This window comes from Sciurus vulgaris, assembly GCF_902686455.1.
Source record: "Sciurus vulgaris genome assembly, chromosome: 8".
Classification (NCBI taxonomy): domain Eukaryota; kingdom Metazoa; phylum Chordata; class Mammalia; order Rodentia; family Sciuridae; genus Sciurus; species Sciurus vulgaris.
This window is the reverse complement of record NC_136468.1, coordinates 139,954,423-139,978,472: the sequence shown is the minus strand read 5'-3', so window position 1 is coordinate 139,978,472 and position 24,050 is coordinate 139,954,423. Positions and strand designations below refer to the sequence as shown.

Sequence of the window (24,050 nt, the reverse complement as noted above, 5' to 3'; positions counted from 1 at the left end):
AAAAAAGTTTCTTGGGCACAGTGGGGAAATTCAAAGATGAATAAAACGTGTAGCTCACTTTCCAAGGAGGAGGTCATAATTATGACCTTGAAACAATTTTAAATTTTTCCCTTTAGATGATCAATAATGAACTTGAAAATGGTGAATACCATCATCCTTGCTTCCCCAACTGGTAGGAATCTGGAGAACAAAAAGAAGGGAGTTAAAAGCTCTTTCAGTTTTGGTTGTTTGTGGCTGTTGTTGTTGTTTCATATGAATGTGACTTTTTTTATTTCCTATGCAAACACTTGTAGACAGGGGTGATTTTAGGTTTCGTTTCCAGTTTTTAAAAAACGTGGTCTCTGTATTACTCTTAGGCTTGCTTTTTCATTCAGTGGACCTGACCCCAAGCTCACTTTCTCTTAACTGACGCTCATCCAAATTGTTTCCAGGGTTTTCCTCCCCTCACCATCCCCCCCCCCCAAAAAAAAAGTGCAAAGTAGGAACTTGGTTTTGCAGCTGGAGTTTTGGTCACAACAACTTTAAGGAGTCACAGGTTCACCTCTTAATTAAACCAGCAGAATGGTCTTTCCAAAAGGTAAGCATGAGATTTTCTCCCATCCCAGATGGGAGATAATCATTATAAGCCAATCTATTTGAAAGGAATCTACCTCCGCCCACCCACCCCCATTAACTAGCCAGGCACAGTGGCCCACTCCTGTCATCCCAGAGACTCAGGAGGCTGAGGCAGGAGGATCAAAGGTTCAACCAGCCTCAGTAACTTGGCGAGGCCCTGAGCAACTTAGTGAGACCCTGTCTCAAAATAAAACATAAACAAGGTCAGGGATGTGGCTCAGTGATTAAGCACTCCTGGGTTCAATCCCTGGTACCAAAAAAATAAAAAATAAAAAAGAATCTAGTTAACTGAAGTTATTTGGGATCTGATTTCTTTTGGGGGGGGGGGGGATTGGGGATCTAACTCAGGGTGCTTTACCACTGAGTCACATCCCCAGCCCTTTTTATTTTTCATTTTGAGCCAGAGTCTCACTAAATTGCTGAGGCTAACCTTGAACTAGCAATCCTCCTGCCTCAGCCTCCCAAGTCTCTACAGGATCTGATCTTATTTATTGTTTCTGTTGTGTTTTATCCACAGCGAATTGTTTCTTTGTGTGCTTCATAAGATGGGCTCTAAATTTTTTGACTTATTTTGTGTGAATAAGTGTTTTGCAGTTTCAGAATGAGTACATCTTTATCTGTGGGAATCCTGTACCTCTAGGCTTAAACTCTCTCCAGAGTTTGGGTTTAGCTCATCTCTGGGCTTGCAGTTTCCCATAGTAGAAATTTGAATCCCAAACTTACATGAAGAGAGCCTTACTTCTTTTGGAGGGGGGTGCTTACCTTTTTATTTTAAAATATCTAATTGACAAATAAGAATTGTTTAAATTCAAGGTGTCCCACAGCGAGGACTTGACGTACACCTGCGTCGTGTAGTGACTATTACAGTCCAATTAACTAACACATGGATCACCAGCCAAGCTGTACGGTAGGTTCCCCAGAACTTGTTCATTTTATAGTTGAGAGTATGGCCCTACTGTGACATGTCTTAAAGGGGAATTTCTCTTCCCTACCCAGGACCCAGAATAAGACCAATACGCTTCATTAACATCCATCTCCCTATCCTGATTGCAAGAAATTATTTAGATCTCCCCTTTCCCTAGGGATGCAACTCTCCGAGGGTTCTGGTTTGTCAGGAGGGTGTAGCTCCATCTTAGCCTCATCCTCTTTCCCTGGGGAACTTTAACCTGAAGCTCCTCAGCTTCTGGCAGACCTGGCTCCTTCTCATCCTCTGACTTTCCCATATTCTGATCTAAATCCCAGGGATGAGCATTACTTTTTGGCATTCGGAAGAATGCTCGTTATATTTAATCCAGCGTTTCTAGATGACATTGATGCAAAATTTTTAGATGATCTAGCCAATGCTGTTGCTGAACACAGAAACCCAGTACACTAGTTCTTAGATCTGTCCCTCGATCTATGTGCACAGGTCTATTTTTATTACAAGTCACTTTTCTCTTACTTTTGGTCTGTTTGCCCCTTTGTCCCTGTTCCCTTTTCTTACATTTACAACAGTTGCATTGGACAAGTAAGTGCTTTCCGCTGACTATTCCTCACGTATAAACCATTCTTTTTCCCCCTTTATTATTAGTTCTCATTACTGGTTCTATTCCATCATCTCCTTTCCTATTCTTTTATCTAATTTTCCCAGCACACAGGCACTAAATATAGCTCACATTTGATCTATATGTCACCTGCTAATTTAAATAATCGTCTCTTTAAAAAGAAAGTCTATCCCATCTTGCATATTAAAAAAAAAAAAAATTCTTAAAGTTAACAAAACTGCCATCAACGTTTCTACACAGCCCATGGTCGAGATGCTGATGTAGCTGGTGACATCAGGTAGCTCAGTTCTTGAAAATTCCATACTTCTATTGCAAATCATATTTATAAATTCAAATAAAATTCTGCCTTGCTTAAAATCTTCTTTTAAGCTTAGATGATTTTCTTCCACTCTCAGATTCTAGGAATGTTTGCATATCAATCTTTTTATTGATCTACAAGTACATTTCGTGTACTTCCTACAGATAATCCATTTGGGAATTCCATAGGGAGGGTCGTTCTTACGCAGAGCTGACTTGGGATTTCTCATGGACATGCTACCAAGTGAAAATCAGGTAAGAAATAAAACGATGGCGTTTGTCACTGCTCTTTTGACCTATAAATAAGTCACTCTCAATGACAGAAAACACCTGCCAGTGAAATCATTCGTAAGCACAGCCACAAAACTTTTGCAAAAGAACTTTTAAAAAAATGTCTGTATGTTACATCAGCTTTGGTTAATTAATATCCCAGCTGCTCTTTCTTCTCCACTCCCAAAAAACTTGGTAAATCTCGATTGTAAGAATTTAGAAAACCATCATTATGTCAGTTATCTCTTGCTGCTTGTGAGTCCGTACCTAAATGAAATGATTGAGAATGATGATTGTTTTATTGCTCCTGAATCTGTGGGTCTGGAACTCCCGCAGAGCCCAGGGGACAGTTGTGTTCCGTGTGTGGTCAGCTGGGGTGGCTCCACCTGGGGCTCATGGATCCAAGATGGCCTCACTCACGTGACTGGGCTTTAGCAGAAGGGCTCCAGCCAGCGGTCGCTGGCCAGGATGGCTGGACCTCTTTTCTTGTGGAATTGGCTGGACCCCCTCCTGTGGCTGAGGCCAGGGCCCTGGCTGTCAGCTGGGTTCCTCAAGTCTCTTCACTCGACCTCTGTTTCCAGCATGAGACTGGACTTCCTTACAGGGCAGGTGGCCTCTCCTCTTCTGAAGGTAGAGGGCCTCAGTTTTGGCGGCCCCAGAGTCACCTTTCTGCCTTAGTCTATTGGTCAACCCAGACTCGCAGGACTCAGCCTCTTGAGGGGAAGAGATGCTCTTGTGAGCACCAGCTGGGTGGGAGGGACTCCTGGTGGCCCTTTTTGCAGGCATCTCTCCAGTCACTTTCCCCAAATAAACTGCATGCATTTTGCTTATAAAGCTGCTGTTGGGCTGGAGATGAAGCTCAGCTGGTAGAGGACTTGCCTTGCAAGCACAAGGCCCTGGGTTCAATCCTCAGCACCGCAAAAAATAAAAAATAAAAAATACAAGTTGCTGTCAATCAAAGGGCAAGTTCATGAACTAATAGTTCTTAGTACTTTGCCTAAAAACATCAAGGTACTTTCCCAAGATTAAGTGTATTTAAGGCAGTGTTTGGATGCCACTCTTACTTTTTCGCACCTATGAATTCGAATGAGAAGGTGTAATCTCACTTAATTAATATTAAAGCTTAAACTAAATTCTCCTGGTCTTTGGGATCCGGTGGATTACCTTTTGTTCACCAGTTCTGTGTATTTTTTCTCCCTGGTGGTCACTTAGGAATGTGCAAAGCTTTGAACAAATTATGCTGTTCTCTTGTTTCTGATCACACCATATTGCAGGCTGAGAATAACTTCCTAATCCTACTAATTGTTTGCAAAGAAATAACACGATTCAGATTTTGCAAATCTCATCACACCAAGTTCTCCGCATTGGCGTGCACCAAGATCTTACCAGTGAAACCCTTCCTGGTGTTGGGCAGATGGATAAGTCTGAAATATGTACGTATGGAATTAAGTTCCGTGACTATCCAAGTACACCAACCGTTTCCACGGCATTGGGAATGAGGCAACTGGAAAAATGTTTTCAGTGATGCCCTTTTATGTGTTAATTTTGCAAAATGTATTCCCAATTAGAATTTCAAATCACCTGAGCAACAGAGGAAAATGAGAAGTTGTATCCAAACCAGGAACTTATTTGAATTTAGCATTAAGAAAACATTTTAATTAATTAACTGGCACAAACCGGAGATAACCCATATTCGACAAGCCAGTTCTGGTTGACATTTGCCAAAATATGACATATTGAACGTGTCGCTTTTGCTCAGCACCCCTTCAATCGAAGAAAAAAATTAAAGCAGAGGGTATAAAATGGTTTATTATCACGTGATTCAGGAAACTTTCACTAGTTATCCCTTTAAGAAAGAAACTTGCTTTTGTTACATTTTGTTAAAATCTGTACTTTAAATGACCTTTAAATTCTAGGACACGTTCAAGACACAATTGTTCAATCTTCATGTTAAAGAACATGTCAGGAATGATCTTGCTGATAAGAGGATGATGACATATAATGGGAGGTGGGAGGGGTTAGGGTTAGGGTTAGATTTAGGGTTAGGGTTAGGGAGGGGGGCAAGAATGGAGGAAGGAGAGACTGTATAGAGGGAAAAGAGGGGTAGGATGGGTGGGGGGAAGGGAAAAATAACAGAATGAATCAAACAACATTACCCTATGTAAATTTATGATTACACAAATGGTATGCCTCTACTTCATGTACAAACAGAGAAACAACATGTATCCCATTTGTTTACAATAAAAAAAAGTCAGATTTTTAATTTTTCCACAGATCTGCCAAGTGTCTTCAGTTTGGAATAAGATCTAATTCTAAGGTGCTTCATCTTAAAAATGAAAAGCCCAAAGAACGTTTAAAAATGTATTTTGATCGTCTGTATTTGAAACACATAAAATACCTTCAAGTTTAAAAAACTCTTCCTGACAACTCGGAGCAAACTCCTCAATTCCTCTTGCTTTACTTCCCAGCATTGCATGCACTTCAAATATACATTTTAAAAGATCACATTGCCATTGAGCTTGAGCTGAATGCTTTGCGAGTGTGGGTTTAGGGGAAAAGGTAGGAATGGGGGAAAATGTCTATAAATAGAAGTTCTTTGTGTAGCCTCCACCGTATAATAAAGTGTCGTGTAACTCTGCCACGCAATGTAAATAATGATAGTAATTTGCATTTTCTTATTACTACGCGTCCTCACATGGAATCTACAGTCTTCTGCTAATATTAAGGTCAATTACTCACTTCTCGCGACCCCCAGGGTCCCCAGCGTGAGGCTAGAAGAGGATGAGCAGTCTCCTTGTTTGGCACACAGGACTCACAACACTCCATACCCAGTCCCTTTTTTAACCTCTGCATTTTCAGTCTTACAAACCCCAAAACCAGTGTGGTCCCCAATTAGGCACCCCTGCCACCAAAGCCAGGCAGCCTTATTAACACCTCTTTGTCTTTCTGAAATCATGATGTCCCCAGAGATTCTAGCTTGGGGTAATTAGACCAGACTCAAAGTACTGAGATCACGGAAAGATGACAAAAGAAGAAATATTATTTTTTAAAGTCTACCAGCCTACAGCCCAGCACACCTGTAATCCCAGTGACTCGGGAGGCTGAAGCAGGAGGATCGAAAGTTCAAGGTCAGCCTCAACAACTTAGTGAGGCCCTGAATAACTGAATGAGACCCTGTCTCAAAATAAAAAAATAAAATGGGCTGGAGATGTGGCTCAGTGATTAAATGCCCCTGGGTTCAATCCCTGGCACTAAAAAAAAAAAAAAAAAATTGTGATTGAGAATTAATGGGACATTTTCTGCTTTAGACTCATCACAAAAGACTAAGGGGGATGTTTTTCCCCCAAGTAAATAAGCCTTAGAGTTTTGGGATATTGGACTTGCCTAACCTAGGGGAGTTTGGGACTTGGAGTTGAGTTGTTAAAATGCCAGGCCCTTAGAGAGAAGGAGAAGAGGGGGTTGGGAGAGAGACAGAGGAGTGGCCAACTCCCTGAAGAATCCAAGATAGGCATGCAGAACAGCTAGGAAGAGCAGAACAGTGGAGTATCCAGGGCTCGTCAACTGGAACCCGCCACAAATTGAAGGAAGACCTTGTTAAAATGCAGGTTCTGGGCCACAGACTGCATTTCTAACAAGCTCTCAGGGGTTGTGGATGCTGCTGGTCCCTGGCCCTTGCTTTGAGTGGCCAAAGTGTGGATTACTTCCTGTTTCCATATAGCTCTCTTTGTGGCAAGAGCACAGAGAAGGACAGGGAAGACTAACCCCCAAGTTCTGTGGCATGGAGAACAATGACAAAAGTTCTCAGTGGCTTTGTTGTACGCTGAGAGAAAGGGCACTATGACTAGCTGAGCTGCCAATAGTCAAAGGGATCATTGCGGTGAGTGTGTTAGTCAGCTTTGTGTTACTATAACAAAATACCTGAGATGGTAAACTTAAAAAGAGGAAAAGTTTATGTGGGTTCACAACAGCCTCGCACAGCATTCTCTCATAAGAACAAGCCTTAAAAGTAAACTAAGGTTGTAAGTTCCAAGACATCTAGGGCTCCCATTCCCTACTCTACCCTGCCGAGCAAGTGCCTTGGCTTGTCATTCTGTCGCTTTTTTTTTTTTGGGGGGGGGGGTGCTGGGGATTGAACCCAGGGTCTTGCGCTTGCAAGGCAAGCACTCCACCGACTAAGCTATCTCCCCAGCCCTGTCTGTCACTTCTGATCCTGTTATCTCCAGGATCCAGTGTTATATTAAACCATTTCTAAATCTACAACTGGTGCCTGTGTGCATTAGGGTCACGGTTCACAGGCACACACCAGCTCCACTTGCCCCCATCCGCCACTCGGGCTACGATTCAGGCAGAGGTGAGGGTAACGGGGTTACTACATCTTTACCTGACCATTTGTCCTCGACAAATCGGAAGTCACAGAGTGTGCCTGGCGGTATTTGGCTGGGAGTTTGCTCGCTTGCTTTCAAATGTAGTTGCCGATGCTTAACATACAGGAATTTCTTGTAAGATCCAAAATTCTGGTTTTCCTTGGAAAAGCAAACGTTTTGGCAACCTCTGGCTGTTGTCCAGTCTCCAGGGGCGGCAGGAGCAGCAGGATTGGTCATTTGCAGTGGTGGGGAATCAGCAAGGGTTTCCTTACTGACTTGATTCAGACGAGTAATTTTGACCTTAATTTCAACTAAATGTCTTGTCTTTGCCTCACTCCTTCTTTTTTATTATTATCCCCCTCCTTTTTTTTTTTTGGCAGTACTGGGGGTTGAGCCCACTGATCCTATCACTGAGCTATATCCTCAGGCCTTTTATGTTTTATTTTAAGACAGGGTCCCTTTAAGTTGCTGAGGCTGGCCTCAGACTTGTGATCCTCCTGCCTCAGCCTCCTGAGTCACTGGGATTACAGGGTCAATCACCCTGGTCACCCAACTTCGCCCATCTTTTAAATGGAGTCCTCCAGCCTTCCCAGTAACTATGCAAGCTGGCCAATCTCTCATTCCTATATTTTCTGCTTAAATCTTATATCTAAAAACTCTGTCCCATTAATTATTTATTAATTTCTAGACTATTGATGTGAGATTGTAACTCACGTAAAGTAAGGAATTTTGGGTATTGGGAGAAAAGGTAAAGATTACCTCGTACAAGGATCAGCAAAGTAATGAGGAAAAGCTTCCCAGAGTGTCTCTGTGAAAATCATTTGGCAGAGCTGGGTCAGATGGTCACATTTAAGGTAATCTGTAGCAAGAGGACATGGATTGCTGGTATTGGCTTTTCTGGGGCACTAGTTCAGCTTTGGCTGAAATTAGAATCACCTGGGATGCTCTTTATTTCTTTATTCTTAGGTTTTGCAGTACTGGGGATTGAACCCAGGACCTTGCACATTCTAGGCAAGCACTCTACCACTGAGCCACTCCCCGCCCTTTTAATTTTATTTTAAGGCAAGTTCTCCCTAAATTGTCCAGGCTGGCCTTGAACTTCCCATCCTCCTATCTTGGTCTCCCAAGTAGTTGGAATTACAGGTGTGTGCCAGACCACCCAGCTGGGGCTGCTTTAAAAAATGCCAAGGTGGGGTTCCCACTCTCAGAGGCCAGATTTGATTGGTCTGTGGACCTTCTGGTAGTAGAATTTTTAAAGCTTTCCTGGTGCTTTTAACTAACGCTCACCGGGCGCTGCAAGTCAGTGCCCGAGTCGAGTCCCACCCCTCCACATCTTAACATGCCAATACTGAGGTCGAGAGAGATGTTAAGTAATCTGCCCAATCAATAGCAAAAGAGACATAGGCAAAACCACACACAAATGACATTTAAGAAGACAAGTTGGGGTTTTTTTTCTTCTTCTCTAGAATATGCATGTGAGTACTGTTAAATAAAATTCATTGGGGGAGAGTAGTTTTGGACTAAACTCTTGAAGGGGGCTCCAACGGACCAGAGCAAACCAGAATGGAGTCACCTGTGCTAGTGAGGTGACATGTAATCAAAATGAACTTTAAAGTGGATGAGTTTTCTAGAAACAAACAAGTAGAAAAAAAAAAAAAAAACAGAGCAACCAATTTAAAAGGTTCTGGTTAACCAAAGTTGGCATGCTAAGAATGTTCCTTTCCTTTCTTTCTTTTCTTTTTTTTTTTTTTTTTTTTTTTGGTATTGGTGCTGGGAATTGAATCCAGCACACTCTACCTCTAAGCACTATCCCCAGCTTTTTTCATTTTTTATTTTGCTAAGTTGTAGAGTCTGGCCTTAAATGTGTGATCCTCTTGCCTCAGCCTCCTAAGTAAGGAGATTATAGGCATGTGCCCCCAGCCCCAGCCTCTTTTGCTTTAATCCTTCATATTAGTCCATGTTCTGTTGCTATAATAAAATACCTAGGTAATGTATTTTAAAAAGAGATTTATTCCACTCACAGTTTCAGAGGCTGAAAATCCAAGATCAGGCACCCCCTTTGGCTCGGCTTATGGTGAGGGCCCATGGCAGATGACATCATGGTGGAACAGGAAGCTAGAGAAAGATTTAAGAGTCTGGCTTGCTCTTTTAGAATAACTCATTTTTGCAGGAACAACTAATGCTCTCTGCAAGACTAGTATCAATCCCTTCCCAGGGCAGTAAGCAGGTGACCTAGTTAGTTACCTTAAAGTAAGCCCCACCACTTAAAGGTCCCAGTACTTCCCAAAGCCACCAGTCTGAGCACAAGTCTTCTAACACGTGATCCCTTAGGGACATACCCAAACCATGGCACCCTCTAAGGAAAGAAGTTGCAAAATGAAAAATTCACTTCTTTCTTGTTCCTTCTTTCTGTTTTCTTCAGTCTTTTCCCTTTAAAAAGCTCACCCCTTCGGCTCAGCTCATAGTAGCGCCTTTCTGTTTCAGAGATGCGGTGCTGTTTGGTTCATGAATTGCTAATAAAAGCCAAGTAGATCATTAAACTCAATTTGCTGAAATTTTATTTTCAGACAGTACCCATTGTTTCTCTTAGAAAGAGAAGTCCCGGGAAATTCAAAGACTGAGAAGTATCAAAAATGTCCACGACACTAACACCTGCGCAGCCGCAAGACCAGTTGGATCCCTGCGATTTGGGTTGGAAAGAGGGGTGTATGGGTTAGAACATTTCGGTGGTGCAAAGAACTGTTCTTAAACCTGAATGAGTCAGAATCCCCTGGAGAGTTTACAATACAGGTAGGGCCCCACCCTTGCAGTTTTAGATTTCAAAGGTTTGGGATGGGGAGCAGAATAATTAGCATTTCTAACAAGTCCCCAGGGGATGTTGCTGCTGCTGCTACTGTTGCTGGTTTGGAGAGCACTGGGTAGTGGCTAAGAGCGTGGGTTATAGAATCAAACTGTCTTGGTGAGAGTTGTTCTGCCCCTCATGCTACGTGAGAGCTTTGGTAAATGATAGTAGCCAATGATAGTAGCTCTGGTCTCTCACAACACCTGAGGATAGATGCACCTTGACTTAGATGGGGTTACAGCCCATAAATCCATCAACAATAAAAAAATGTCACATCAATTTCTGGGTGTGGTGATGCACACCTGTTAATTCCAACTACTTGGGAGATGAGACAGGAGGATCCCAAGTTCCAGGTCAACCTGGGCAACTTAGCAAGATCCTATCTCAAAATAAAAAGGTCAGGGATAGTAGTTCAGGGTAGTTCAGTGGTCTAGAGATTATCATCATCCATTCACCAAAGAGTTATTGAGTGCTTCCTCTGAGAAGACACCGTTATAGGTACCAGAACATAGCAGTGGACCAAGCAAAGCCTCTCCTCTCCCAGAGTTTACAATCCACAGATAGATGACTTTGTCAATGCATACTATAATGTCGCACAGAAGAATTCTGTGTTCCATGGAAAATTTGTTCCAGAACAACCCAATCCTACTGGATGAGGACCAGTGCTAAGGAGTCATGAGATAGAGGCTCACAGATCTAGGGTTATGGAGAGTGCAACCAAGACTTATGACCAGGAGACATCTCTGAAGAGACAGGGCAGCTTAAAGAATCTAAAGAATCACAAGTGTTCACTAAACTAATACTTGCACAGTGGCAAGACCAGCTGGATCCCTGTAATTTGGGTTGGAAAGAGAGGTATATGGGTTAGGACAAAAGTGACTTCATCCTGGCTGGAATGTACCTGGTTTATCTTAAGATGGTAATAAAGAGTCAGGCAGGGCTGGAGTTGTGGCTCAGTGGTAGAGCACTCACCTAGCATGTGTGAGGCATTGGGTTCAATTCTCAGCACCGCATATAAATAAATAAAAAATAAATAAATAATCGTGAATCCCCATCTATGACCCTAATGGTTTTATCTATTTATGGCTTGCTGGGAAACTATGCAGAAATAACAAGCTAGTCTTACTCAGGGGCAATCCTGGCAGTTATGACTCAAGATGGCTGCAGTCAGTCAAGCTGTCTCCGTGCAAAACGGAATAGCGGATGCACAAAGAATTTTATAAGAACTTATTGCAGTCTTGTTCGAATTTTTCAGCTCAAGGGGATGATGTCATCAAGTTCCTAATGCAAAGAGTCCTTAGTAACTTCTTACCATGGTGATTGAACAAAGCGTCACCAGCAATAACCCCATCGGTCAGTAGGAAAGAAGAACCACCCACCCAGGTGGAGTGTGTTTGAGGGAAGGGGAGAATGCACAGGTAACATGCTGGGTATTCCACAAGCTTTACTGTGTTTAGTCCTCACGACCATCTTTGAGTGGATCTTACTGGAGGAGGACAGAAGCATCCTGCCTAAGGCTAACTGGAGAGAGCTGCACACTAGTGACCTGAGCAACCAGCCTTCAAGTTGGCCTAGGGAGGAGGCAGAAAGCAGGGGCACTGTCTTGTCCCAAGTGCCTTCGGACCCTACTCTCCTGGATCCCCAGGCAGGAGCCAGGGTGCAGTCATAGCTACCAGGGTTTATCTGCCCTGGATCCTATCTATTCCTAAATCAGATGACAATGATGTAATTGTGTGCAAGGAATACAGCTCCTTCTCAATCCCAAAGCTGATCTCTAGTATTTTTGTCTTTTTCGGAGGGGGGGGGGCTTTATTAAGGATATTATCCACACTCATTATTGGAAAATTCGGATCAGCCACAGGGAAAAACGGTCCAGCATCCCCTACCCTCAGGAAAAACACTGAACTTTGGATCCCTATTCTCCTCAGCATTTCAGATCACCAGGACCCTGTTCTTTGGGTTTGTTAATCACCCCTTTCCAAATTTAGACGTATTAAGCCAACCGGAGGTTTACTTTTATTTTTGTTGTTTGTTTGCACTCTGGAATCGCTTCCTGGAGGTGGGTCCTCTAAAAGTTGGGGTGGGCGTGGGACAAGGATTCGGGAAATGGGAAGGTGGGAGGTGCACGGGGGGTTTTCACAGTGTTGCTGTCCCGTCTCTGGGACCGCAAGGTCTTGGGCGCCTTTTCTCCTGTGCGCACTTCTATTCCAGAACCGCGCCTTCGGATTTTGTTTTTTCCTTTCAGCTCCGGCCGCGATCCGTTCCTTGGCACGCAGGTGTCTGAACCCCGGGGACCGCGGGACTTGGCCGCGGCCACGAGACCTTGGTTTGCAATGACCTCTGGCGGCTGCAGCGGGTGGTCTCGCCTCTCGGGCTCCGTCTCCCTGGAACCCCCTCGCCGTCCGAGCGCGCGCCAGGCCGGCTGGAAGGAGGGAGGACGGCGGCCCGCGCCTCCGGTTACCTAGCAACCGGCGCCTTAGCAACAGGGAGGGGGCGGGACCGAGGGAGGAAGTCGGAAGAAGGGGGTGGCAAGTCTCGCGAGAGTTGGGTTTGCGCGCGAACTCTTGAGCGGAAGGGTCCGGGGGTCGGGTCGCGGCCGCTGGAGGTCTCAGGCGGATCCGACGACTGCGGCGGCCGGGTCGCTGAGTCTCCCCGCCATGGAGCCCTCGGCGGCCAGGATCAGGAACCTGCCCTGGTAGGAGGAGGCCCGGCGGCCGCGGGGGGACGGGGCGGCCGCGGGTTTCCGGGCGGGGCGATGACAGGTTCGGGAACCGAGTCGCGAGATGGTGGCGGCACCTCGGACCCCGCCGCGCTCGCCGCGGCGCCCGGTTCCCACCGTTCTCTTTGGAACTTTTGCCGGGACTCCCGCATTGTCCCCCTCCTAGTCGCCAGAATGGAAAGTGGCCTTCGCACCTGCAGACAGCCCGAGGGCTGCATCTTCCGTGCCGAAATGCCCTCCTCCCTCCTGCCAGAACCTTCTGAGCAACAATAACGTCGTTATCCATTTTTATCGAACGACCTTCTGTTAGATGAGCAGGCACCCTATTCGTTGTTAGAGCCTTAAAAAGGCCCTAAGAGGCGGATGCTGTTTGTATCCAAATTTTACTGGTGAAGAAACTGCATTTCAGAAAGGTCACATGACTTGCCAAGGTCCAGAGCTAGAAAATAGGCTTGGATTTGAATCCAGGTTGCCTGCATTCCGAGCTTGCATTCTTTTTTTTTTTTTTTTTTTTTTTTTGCAATGCTGGGGATCGAACCCAGAGTCTTATGCTTGCAAGACAAGCACTCTACCGACCGAGCTATCTCCCCAGCGCCGAGCTTGCATTCTTAACCAGCCTACAGCAACAACCACATCCTCGTGATGCTTTAAAACCGTGGATGGGATGGGATTTGGTGTGGTTTAGAAAAACCCCAGGCTGTCCTTGTCTAATAACTAGTTAAATTTGTTATACTAAAAAACATAACATAAAATGCATAGTTGTGACCATTTTTATATTATGCAATTTAGTGGCATTAAGTACATTTAGAATGTTGTGGAGTCGTCCCACTATCTAGTTTCAGATATTTTAATCACCCCAAATGACAACCCCTGTACCTGTTGGCCCTTAGTCCCCATGATCCCCTCCTCTCCCACCCCAGAAAATCACTAATCCACTTCCTGTCTCAATGGATTGGCCTGTTTTGGACATTTCATAATAGAACCGTATACTATGTGACCTTTTGTGTCTGACTTCTTTCACTCAGCATAATGTTTTTAGAGTTCATCCTTCATTCCTTTTTACCGCCAAATTATATTTCATGATATGCATAGACCACATTTTATTTATCCATTCATCTGTCCATGGATATTTGCATAAACGTTCAATTTCAAATTCACTTTGAAGTGGGAGGTGTCCATGCAGGGTGAGATTATAGGCATATGGCTAAAAAGATGAAATTGGAGCTATTTTTAACCCCAGCACTATTGTCATTTGGGACCAGATACAGGGATGCTGGGAGATGGGGATAGCATGCTGTCTGCATAGTAGAATGTTTAGCAGTGACCCTAGCACCTACCCATGAGATGCCATTAGCGCCCTCCACCCAGCTGTAACAACGAAAAATGTCTGTAGAGATTAACAAATGTCCTCCAGCAGACACAATTGCCTCTGGTTGAAAACTGTGGTCTGTATTCAAACTTAAAGGATTTGTTTCTCTTCCTCTTTGAATTAGGATATGAAAGACTTTTTTTTGCACATAATAAGTTATTCTCATGTATGTTATAATGTGCTAAATTGCATTTTAGGGTTGAAAAGTACCGGCCACAAACACTGAGTGATCTCATTTCCCATCAGGACATTCTGAGTACCAGTAAGTATCCATATGTCAGTCAATTGCTGTTGTCTTGCTTGCTGAATCTATATAAGTTTCTTGGTGATATTGTCTCTGCTGAGTAATTATTTTAAAGAAACCAACAGATCTTTGTAGAATGTGGCTTTAAGATTTTACCTGCATCTGCCTTTGATTGGGATACCGCGTTTGGGTTGAAGTGCATTCAGCCCATCTCAAGGACCCCAGTGAATGAGGCAGTTTCCAAATACTGATAGTGTCTCTCTTTCCTCTTGATCTCAGTTCAGAAATTTATCAGTGAAGACCGACTGCCACACCTGCTTCTCTATGGCCCTCCGGGGACAGGAAAGACATCCACCATCCTAGCCTGTGCTAAACAGCTATACAAAGAGAAAGAATTCAGCTCCATGGTCTTGGAGGTAAATAGGGTTATTCTTACTCCATAATGACTAAGGGCTCCAGCCTCTTTAGTTCTGCTAATTTTATTTTACTTTGAAAGTAGTTGCCCACTGGCAATTGGGAAAGAAGCAGATCTGGAATAAGGTATTGCACTTCACCTCTTTCTGTAGTGGTCTGCATTAGCATTGGGCAGCTCAAGGGCAGTTAGTTGCATAGGTGTTTTTCTTTCCTGTTGCCAGCTTCTACCAAACTCTCCCTGATGGCCCTTCTCACCCATTCTCCACATTCCACTGCCCTGTTCATGCTCAGAAGACTGAGCTGTATTAACTATAAGCTCCCTTGCTCTCTGGCTTCTGGGCGGCTTTGCCATGCAGAGGTCAGAGGACAGAAGGAAATGGTGGCTGGCCTATCTCCAGCACTAACAGAAGGCAGTAGCCCATCACACAGTGCAGCCCCCCTCAGCCTTCTCCAGAGGCCTCCAGCCCCTGCTTCTCCAGCCCCTTCAGGCTTGGGGGTGATAACGGGTACTACAGAACCCCAGGAGGCCCACGGCCCACCAACAGCTTTTAAAACAGCCCTTCATTTAGTTCTCTTTAATAGTGGCATACTCAAATGCCAGCTGAATATTGTTGGGACCTTGACCGATGCATTTAGGTCACAGAAATCTAACTATTGTCTTTTACAAGAAAAACTTTTGACTTACCCTTGAGACACAGGTCTCAGAACCTTGCTGCCGCCACTGGTCTTAGCTCAGTGTGTTCACAAGTAGTGACCCCTGAGTTGCTCTGGGCTGTGGTAGGCTCCACCTTCCTAGCTGCACTAGACAACTATACAAAGAACAGCTCCATGGTCTCGGAGGTAAATAGGATTACTCTTACTCTACAAGTAACTAAGGACTCCAGAGGTGCTGTTCAGGGTGACCAGGACAATTATTTACTTCCCAAATTTGGGTAGAAAGATTGTCCTCAAAGGGTGAGGGAAAAATAGCCATTTGCGTTTCAGAATATGATGTGATGATGGAGTGAATTTGAATGCTTCTGTTGTCTTTTTAAAAAAAAATGATTCTGTCTTCGCCATCATTAGCCTAGAGAACTAGTTTGCTGCGCTGGATTGATGAGAAGATGTATAAAAACCAAGAATTCATAGATTGCAAATGATGTGTTTTTCACTGTGGCTTCTCTCCTCCACATTTAGCTGAATGCTTCAGATGACCGAGGAATAGATATTGTTCGGGGACCAATCCTGAGCTTTGCCAGCACAAGGACAATATTTAAGTAAGAATCGTTTGTGTAGTTTCTCTCCCTAGAGATTTTGACCACTGAGATGATACAGCTTAATTTTCTTAATCTTCCCATTTGCCAGCTTAAAAAGGCAAAAACGGCTTTGTCAAAGCGGGCATGGAAAAAAAGAGATAAAGTTCAGGGGTGTGGTGAGAAATGTTATGAAGCTATGTTAAGATAAAATATCATCTAACCTGCATTAGCAGTTTGACTTTGGGAACCATGAACTTTATGTTGATAGTTATCTGAGGACTGATTGCATCCTCAGACTGGATGAGCTGGTTTGAATTTAAACAAAAATAAATTTGAGGTCAAGTTGAGCTCGGAGGGTGGTTTAAAAAGGAAGAAAAAGGTGAAAGACTGAGGCATCCGGAAGGAGGTGGAAAGTGCAGATACTGGGGCTGGGGCATGGCTCGGGGCAAGAGCTCAGATTTGGCACGTGCCAGGCCCTGGGCGCTGTCCCCAGCCCCGGGAAAGACAGCAGTTAGGGAGAGTGCGCTGTGCAGGGAAGCCACAGGCGCAGAAGTGCAGACAAGTGCAGCAATTAGACATTAGTCCCCAGCACTGGTCGAAGGAGTGGTGGCACATTTCCTGTCTTGTGACCACACATGGCTCAAGGTTCCACGAGAGCTGGGCATCATGAGACAGCCTGAGACACAACTGTGGAAGTGCTTGTTTGGGCCTGGGTGAGACTGGAGAATCTCCTAGACGTGCCGTTTGTCGTCCTAGGAAAGGGTTCAAGCTGGTAATCTTGGATGAGGCCGATGCCATGACTCAAGATGCCCAGAATGCCTTGAGAAGAGGTAAGAGAAGCTGCCAGGCACCCATGTCCACCCATGAGCACCTGGAAGGGCTCGTAGGAGCTCTGGGTGTCAGGTACCAGTGTGGCTTGTTTTCCTTTTTATTCATTTTCTGGTCCAGAGGAACTTCCAATGGTCCAGACAAAACACCCCTGCAGGGCTGGGGAGATAGCTCAGTCGGTAGAGTGCTTACTTTGTAAGCATAAGGCCCTGGGTTCGATCCCCAGCACCAAAAAAAAAAAAAACCCCTGCAGCCGGGGGGGTCCCATTTCAGCAGCTTGAGGACATAAGCCCTATTGGGGCTTCAGGGTGACCAGTCACGGGTGCTTCGTCCTCCTGTGTGACTGGATTCAATTTCAGGTTGGGAATTTGAATTCTTTGATGGGAAGTCATGAAAGTCACTCCTAAGCCATTGCCCAGGCCCTTCTGCCGTGGGCACCCCTAGACAGGAAACAGCCAGCAGAAGAATGTCTGGAGTGTGCTTGGCTGACGTGACCACTCGCCAGGTTCTGTGGGGAGAACCCTGGTATTTGTCGGTCTTGCAGGAGCCAGTGCAGAATTTCTTTTAAAGAACCGTTGTTGTCTCATTAAGATTCCAAGGGAATCAGATTCAAGAGAACGGTCCTCAGGAGCTTGGGAGGGAAGGAGTGGGTTGTGGCAAGCTCAGGGGAGGAGGAGGCAGTAGCACATTCCTGTCCTGGATCTTTGGCAGCCTTTCTTCAGCATCTTGTTCTGCAGAGTGACTGTCAGTCTGGTCAGATCCCCATGTGAGAACACGGGGTCCCTGCAGAACCGTCCTGGCGTCTGAGCATCTTAGCTGCTCCCTGGAGCGCTCTGGGGCCTGCAGGTGAGGGCCCCCGGGAAGTCAGCAAGAAGCCAGTCTCCCCCGGCCCCGCCACCCAGAGAAGTGTGGCCCCACCCACTGCCACTAAATGCACAGAACAGAATCTCATGTACTGGGCCTCAGATCTTAAGGGAGAAGTTGCCAAGGTGCCAGAATCATGGCAAATTATTAAAAAAACCCTTGTCCAGTAGCTTTTGAAAGAAGAGTGGCTGATCTCGTCCCAAACACCACAACGCCCTGTTTCCCCACCTGTAGGAAGTGTTGAGTCTTTTCCTGTACCCTCGTGGGACCACAGACAGGCCAGGGTTTGGCGTCCTTTGAAGAATTGGCATGGCCTTTGACCTGAGGTGGTTTTATTTTTCTTCACTAGTGATTGAGAAATTCACAGAAAATACCCGATTTTGCCTCATCTGTAACTATCTGTCCAAGATCATCCCCGCCTTGCAGTCTCGGTGCACGAGGTTCCGGTTTGGTCCCCTGACACCTGAACTCATGGTTCCCCGCCTGGAACATGTCGTGGAAGAAGAGAAGTGAGTCCATTGTAAAGCAGAAAAGCCCCTCGGCTTGGGCTGGAATGGAGCGGAGGTGGGACCCTGGGCGGCCTGGCTGTGACGCTGTGGATGACTGAGCAGAATGCCTGGCTCGGGTGGGCTTCGCGCTGCCAGCTGCTGTTGTTTCCTCTGGTATCTCTTGGACATTCCTCCTCATATAAGTCATTTGACTCTTCTCGATTCCACCCTCCTCCCCTGGAAGCTGTCCCAGTTTCCTCGTCTGTCATTGGAAACTGCGTGCTGCCGAGTTCCTTCTGCTAGAAGGCAAGGTGCTGAGGCATTCTGTTCTGAGTGATCAGAGGCAGGCGGGTCTCCAGCCCGAGCAGCTGCTGATCCTGAAGCAGGTGTTGGGCTCGGTGACCATGTCCCTCCAGGGCACTCTCTTCCCCAGGTGCTCACCTAAGATGACTTGGTCCTGTCTGTCTAGATTTGGGCTAGGCGGTGACTAATATGAAGCCCCTGTGCTGAGGACCAGAGTTCTTGGAGGTGTTGATCAGGAGAGTTCTGTGAACTCTGTTCTTTTTCTCTCTCCTTCTTTGGAAGCCCTGATAATTGGAGGCCACCTTGTTCCAGTTGAATGCTGGTGCTGTCGGGGGCTCATAAACCCCTTTGCCTGTTAACTTTCAGAGTTGATATAAGTGAAGATGGCATGAAGGCACTTGTCACTCTCTCCAGCGGAGACATGCGAAGGGCCCTGAATGTTTTGCAGGTATGGTTCTTCTCAAAGAAATCTCAAGTCCTTCTTCAAAGTAGTTTTGGGGGAAAGGCCCCAGGACAACCAGTCTGTAGCTTCAGAAATTTGGAAATGGTAAGACGGGTCTCACAGTGTCCCAGGTCCCCTTACTGTTTATATTTGGTTAATTGAAAGCGTCAAGCCAGGTACAGCAACTGGTAGCTGAGGCAGGAGGATTGCAGCCTGGGAAACTTAGTGCGACCCTATCCCCAAAAAGAAAAAACGGCTGGGGCTGTAGCTCGGCGGTAGAGCGCCTCGGGTTCCATCGCCAGTCCTCCAGAACAATCAAACAAACAAGAATCATTTGTTCCAAACCAGGCAGGGAAGGAAAGGGTTCCTCAGCTCTAACAGCAACAGGCGGCCGGCTCCTGGGTGAGGCCAGCTCTGACCACTGTCCTGGACCCTGGTCACAGCACTGCTGCAGGAAGTTCTTGGCCACCTGCAGCTTGGCGGCTGCTGAGGGTCTCAAAGAACCCCCCACCCCCCACCCCGTGTCTGCAGAGCACCAATATGGCCTTTGGGAAGGTGACGGAGGAGACCGTCTACACCTGCACGGGGCACCCGCTCAAGTCAGACATCGCCAACATTCTGGACTGGATGTTGAATCAAGACTTCACCACGGCCTACAGACGTATCCTTCCTCGCGTGTGCTGCCGTGTTGAGGCCCAGGGCGCCCAGAGCGCAGTGCAGCCAGCACCTGCACTTGCTGGCAGTGGACATCTGGCTGCAGTGACTGTCCAGCCGTGGGAGCAGGGGTCTGCAGGTGGAGTGGACACTTGTCCTTCACAGCCCAGTCTTCCCGAAGGGCTCCGGCCTGTGTGAGGCTTACAGCAGTTTGGCTAACAGGAGGAAAACAGTCTCTGGGCTAGAAGATGCAATCATTTTAAAGCAATCAGTGTTAACTCTTGTTTTGCTGTAAAATTAAAAGCTAGGAATAGTGAGGTGAAAACGTTTTGTTCTGTTCTCTACTAGAAGGAGACAATTGTCCCTTGTAGAGAGCACTTATTGAAGATAAAACATAGAAAGAATTGGGCTTGAAATTGGAAAAGCAGCAGCTGTGTTGGGATTAAAAGCCCTGCTTTAAAGCCATCAGGGTCAGATGCGAAGCCCTCCGCCGCGTGCGCGCTCTGGAACGTGTTCTCTGCCTTGACAGCACCTCCCAGGTATCATGGAGTTGAAAACTCTGAAGGGTTTGGCGTTGCACGACATCCTGACCGAGATTCACTTGTTCGTGCACAGAGGTGACCTCCTTCATTCCCTGGCTACGCAGCTGTGGCAGGCTCTCCCTTGGGTTAGCGGGGTGACAGAGGGAGCTTGCCAGGCCTTATTCTTGAAGCAAAGAAATAAGGAGGACGTACTATAAACCTGACCCTCAGTTTTTAGTAGTTTTGCCTTGCTGTTTAAAACTTTGTTCCAAAAGCCTTGTTTTAGTCTGGAATTGTCTGGGGCGAGTAGAAGCAAACTCCTGCAGACTAACTCAGGAAGTGGTTTTTTTTTTTTTTTTTTTTCTTTTCGCGGTACCGGGGATTGAACCCAGGGCCTTGTGCTTGCGAGGCAGGCACTCTACCAACTGAGCTATATTGCCAGCTCCAAGCAGTATGTTCTAATTCACATTTCTCAAAGAATACTTGACCCTGCGGAGAGGGGGAGTCTGTCTGAATGTCAGCCAAAGCAATCTGAAGGACCCATCTCTAACTCCTCGTTCGCTGGAACCTTCTGTAGCGTGGCTTCTCAGCCCGGGCAGCACCTAGAGATGGCCCCAGTGGCTCTGGGGAAGAGCCGGGTGCAGCATTTTTTCCAGGCTCCCGTGTGATCCCTGTTCATCTCCGCAGATGGGAGGCTGCCTTGGCCAATGGCTGTGGATTCTGCCTCTGTAGCCAGTTGCTTATGTGTTTAAAGCTGAGAACTCAGCTTCCCCGTTACCTGGAAGAGCCACCCAAAAAGAGCAGCGCTGTTGGGCCTTCGTGTTCTCGGGGTCACTGTGGGGTCACACACACTTTTTTTTTTAAACTACACTATGAAGAATTAGAAAGTAGTGAATGGAAAGTATGAAACTCCACCATTTTTACTTTCGCAGACATCTGGGAACTTGTGATCAGTCTGAGGCCTTCAAGGTTCACTCTTACTATTTGAGTTTAAACTCCTACTTTTCCTCTAGGGCTTTCTTTCTGGGGGCCACAGGGAGAGACACACTCACTTGATTCTTGTTTCCCCCAGTGGACTTTCCATCGTCAGTTCGAATACATCTGTTGACCAAAATGGCGGACATCGAGTGAGTATCAATTTCCCAATTTTAATTTATCTTTCCCCTGTTGTGAAGCTTTTGTTTCCACTTGTGCGGTCGTAGCTCTTTGGGTCACCTCATTTTGGTACAACCTAGTTTGGGGTGATAGTAAGTGGAATGTGGCAGAGGATGCGAGTTCCTTACTTAAGTAAGCACCAGGGCCAAACAGATGAGTCATGCATCTGAGTTGAGGGCCTTTCCTTTGGCCTCAAAGGCTTGGCCATCTTCGTTCTGCAGATGCTCTTTTCGGGGGAGGCCTGCTCCCGTTCGGATAGCTAGGTCGTTTGGGGACGACCAGCCATCCAGCTGTCATTAAGGCACTTGGGCATACTGAAACATATGGGGAGGAAAAGTAAACACAGACTCAATTTCCACTTTGCCGGGTTCAGTACACACTGTCATTAGCCCCCAGTGAAGCTGGCAGCTGTCATTTAAGTAGACAGAGCGCTGGGTTCAAACTAGCATCAGCATAGGCCAGCGCTCACGTGCTGTCACTAAGCTTTCATGTGTACAAATTAGGTCACTTCTTATCACTGTGCTGTATGATTTTGCTTTTGATGGTTGGGCACTGGGAGGTGGTAAGATGAACCGCCGGTTCCTGCTTTACGTACCAGACCCCAGACTCCCATGTCTATTGGTCCAACTTCACCATGAAGGAAATCTCCATTTTAATTCCTCTTCGTGCAGTTGGAAGAGGAAGAAATAACCTTTGATCACATGAATCCTGCCTGTCTAGAGTTAGAACAAACTAAGTCCAGAACACTGCTGTTGGTAAATTTTTAAAATCTGTCTTCAAGTTTCAAATTTCTAAACCAGTGTAGAGTAAGGAGGGAGTGTCAGGGACCCTCCTGGGCCAGCTCCCACACCCCTCCTCCAGCAGCCTTCCGCTCCACTCACTCCTCTTAAAAGGGCAGCTCTCCGTCACGTTCTTTATTCTTGTGGTTTTTTTAGGTACAGACTTTCTGTTGGCACCAGTGAGAAGATTCAGCTGAGTTCCCTCATTGCTGCTTTCCAGGTCACCCGAGACCTGATCGTTGCAGAGGCCTAGACGCCCCGAAGCCTGTCCTCCAGGTCTTGGGCCCATCACTGATGGGGAATGAGGCTCAAGTGCCATGTGGGGTGAAGCCAGTCAGCCCATGTCTTGGAAAACTCTGGTCCCGGCACGGGTGGGCAGATCTTTAAAAAGTACTGTCTGTGATTGTTTCAAACACCGATCTAGAGAAAATTTTAATGTCTACCTATCTTACCACACTTTTTTTTTTTTTTTTTAATATTTTACCCTTTCGGTTCTTGAATAACAGCAAACTGCCCTACCCTATTTTGGTCCGTAACATGAGATTTTCAAATCTAATATGGTCCAGGTGTCTTTCAACTCAAAAGTCCTGACCTCCAAAGTTTATGAATCTAATATTTGGCATTGTCTACTTTATAAGCAGTAATGCCAATTGTCTGGTCCAAACTGTTAAATTCTTATAAATGAGTGAATACTTTTTAAAAACTAATCTTTTTGTTTCCCCTCTTGCAGAATTATTAGCAGGTCCAATGGTGTGGACAGGAAGGAAAAAACGTGCATTTTAAATACAGAGCTAGCCTCTGAATTGTGCCATCAGAGGCCCCTGGGAGGGCCTGCCAAATGAGGCCAGCCCTAAACCTGGACCTTCTCAAAGGACTGATGGTGGGCACTGTGGTCTGGTTTAGTTCTGCTTTGAGCTAGCTCGGTGCTCACCACCGGAGGCTCCTCCTTAGCCGGCTGTACAGCTGCTGACTTGGCTCTGCCATCGCTGAATAAACGCTCTTCTGGGCTGTTCCTTACAGTGGTGTCAAATTCTTACCGACAGGCCTCCACCCAGCAGGGGCTCGACTGCAGTTTTCAGCTTTACCGTGGTTCAAGTGCAAGGTGTTCAGTAGACCAAACTTCAGTTTGGTCTTGGGTTTGACGGGTGGTACCCCGTGCGACGCTCCAGTGATGCTGGGCGGCAGCTCCCAGCAGCCACAGGGTCACAAGCCACCTCTGCTCTGCAGGACACCGTGCCAGGCAGCTGAGCTCTTCAGCATGTCAGGTGTTAGAAGGCCACCCACGTGGCATTTCCAGCCCACAGTGGGCATACAGGGACGTAGCCCTGGGGTAAGCTGAGGCGCATCCTACACCACACAGGAGAAGTAGGTTTCCCCTCCACCCAGAGCAAGCTCTGGGCTCACCAAGAGTTTGAAGCTATTAGCGAAGCGGGGTCCCAAGGAGGAATCCACCCAGGTTCTCCCAGACACACCCCATGATACTTAAAGATGGGCATGAAACTGAAAGGCTGCCTCCCCCTTCTGCTACTTGTTCTAAAGGTGATTTTTTGATCCCCCGCCCCTCCCAGTACTGGGGTCTGGACCCAGGGGTGTTCTGCCACCGAGTTACATGCTCAGCCCCAGAAATCTTGAGATGGTCTAAGTTGCCACAAGCCTGCCTCAAACTTTAATCCCCCTGCCTCCGCCCTGAGGAGCTGGGATACAGGTGTGTGCCGCCACGCCTGGCTTGAGTGCTTTTTCTTAATGGGGGGAAAAAATGAAACAGAGCCAAAAGCTTTTTTTTTTTTTCTTTTTTCAATGAAAGCCTCATTTTGAAATGTTTTTTTCTTCAAGCAATGAAGGTGGTAGAGGAGATTCCTCTTCTTTCTCAATAAGTTGTTACACTGCCTACACAAAGGATCGATTAAGAAAGCCAAAGAATAAGATGTTGCATCTCTTTCAAAATAATTTAAAATATATTAAATTTTCCTAAGGCAGATTTTGTAGGAATGAGGTGTTTTGATTAGTAGGGTACATGCCACTGGAGGAGAACAGTACTTTTAAGGAGCTGTTTTCGTTTTGGGTAGTTGAGACTGACTAATGAACCCCGTGAGGTCAAGCAGC

General features: G+C 46.1%; 1 protein-coding gene across 1 annotated transcript; it reads left to right on the top strand.

The window, feature by feature from the left end:
• The first annotated feature begins 12,483 nt into the window (after positions 1–12,483).
• On the top strand, positions 12,484–22,228 carry RFC5 (replication factor C subunit 5). Its single transcript, XM_079151557.1, has 11 exons — positions 12,484–12,627; positions 14,218–14,282; positions 14,544–14,680; positions 15,855–15,934; positions 16,670–16,743; positions 17,955–18,114; positions 18,763–18,844; positions 19,370–19,499; positions 20,032–20,109; positions 21,086–21,140; positions 22,104–22,228. The coding sequence occupies exons 1-11, from the start codon at positions 12,590–12,592 to the stop codon at positions 22,198–22,200; spliced, it is 996 nt and encodes a 331-aa protein (XP_079007683.1). The 5' UTR covers positions 12,484–12,589; the 3' UTR covers positions 22,201–22,228.
• Positions 22,229–24,050: the final 1,822 nt, after the last annotated feature.

What these genes read in the sequence shown, in the direction of transcription:
- RFC5 (XM_079151557.1), top strand. Translation starts at nt 12,590, where the DNA reads ATGGAGCCCTCGGCGGCCAGGATCAGGAACCTGCCCTG. An exon ending in AGCACAAGGACAATATTTAA is followed by an intron (nt 15,935 to 16,669) that starts GTAAGAATCGTT and finishes TTGTCGTCCTAG; the next exon opens with GAAAGGGTTCAAGCTGGTAA. An exon ending in CCAGAATGCCTTGAGAAGAG is followed by an intron (nt 16,744 to 17,954) that starts GTAAGAGAAGCT and finishes TTTCTTCACTAG; the next exon opens with TGATTGAGAAATTCACAGAA.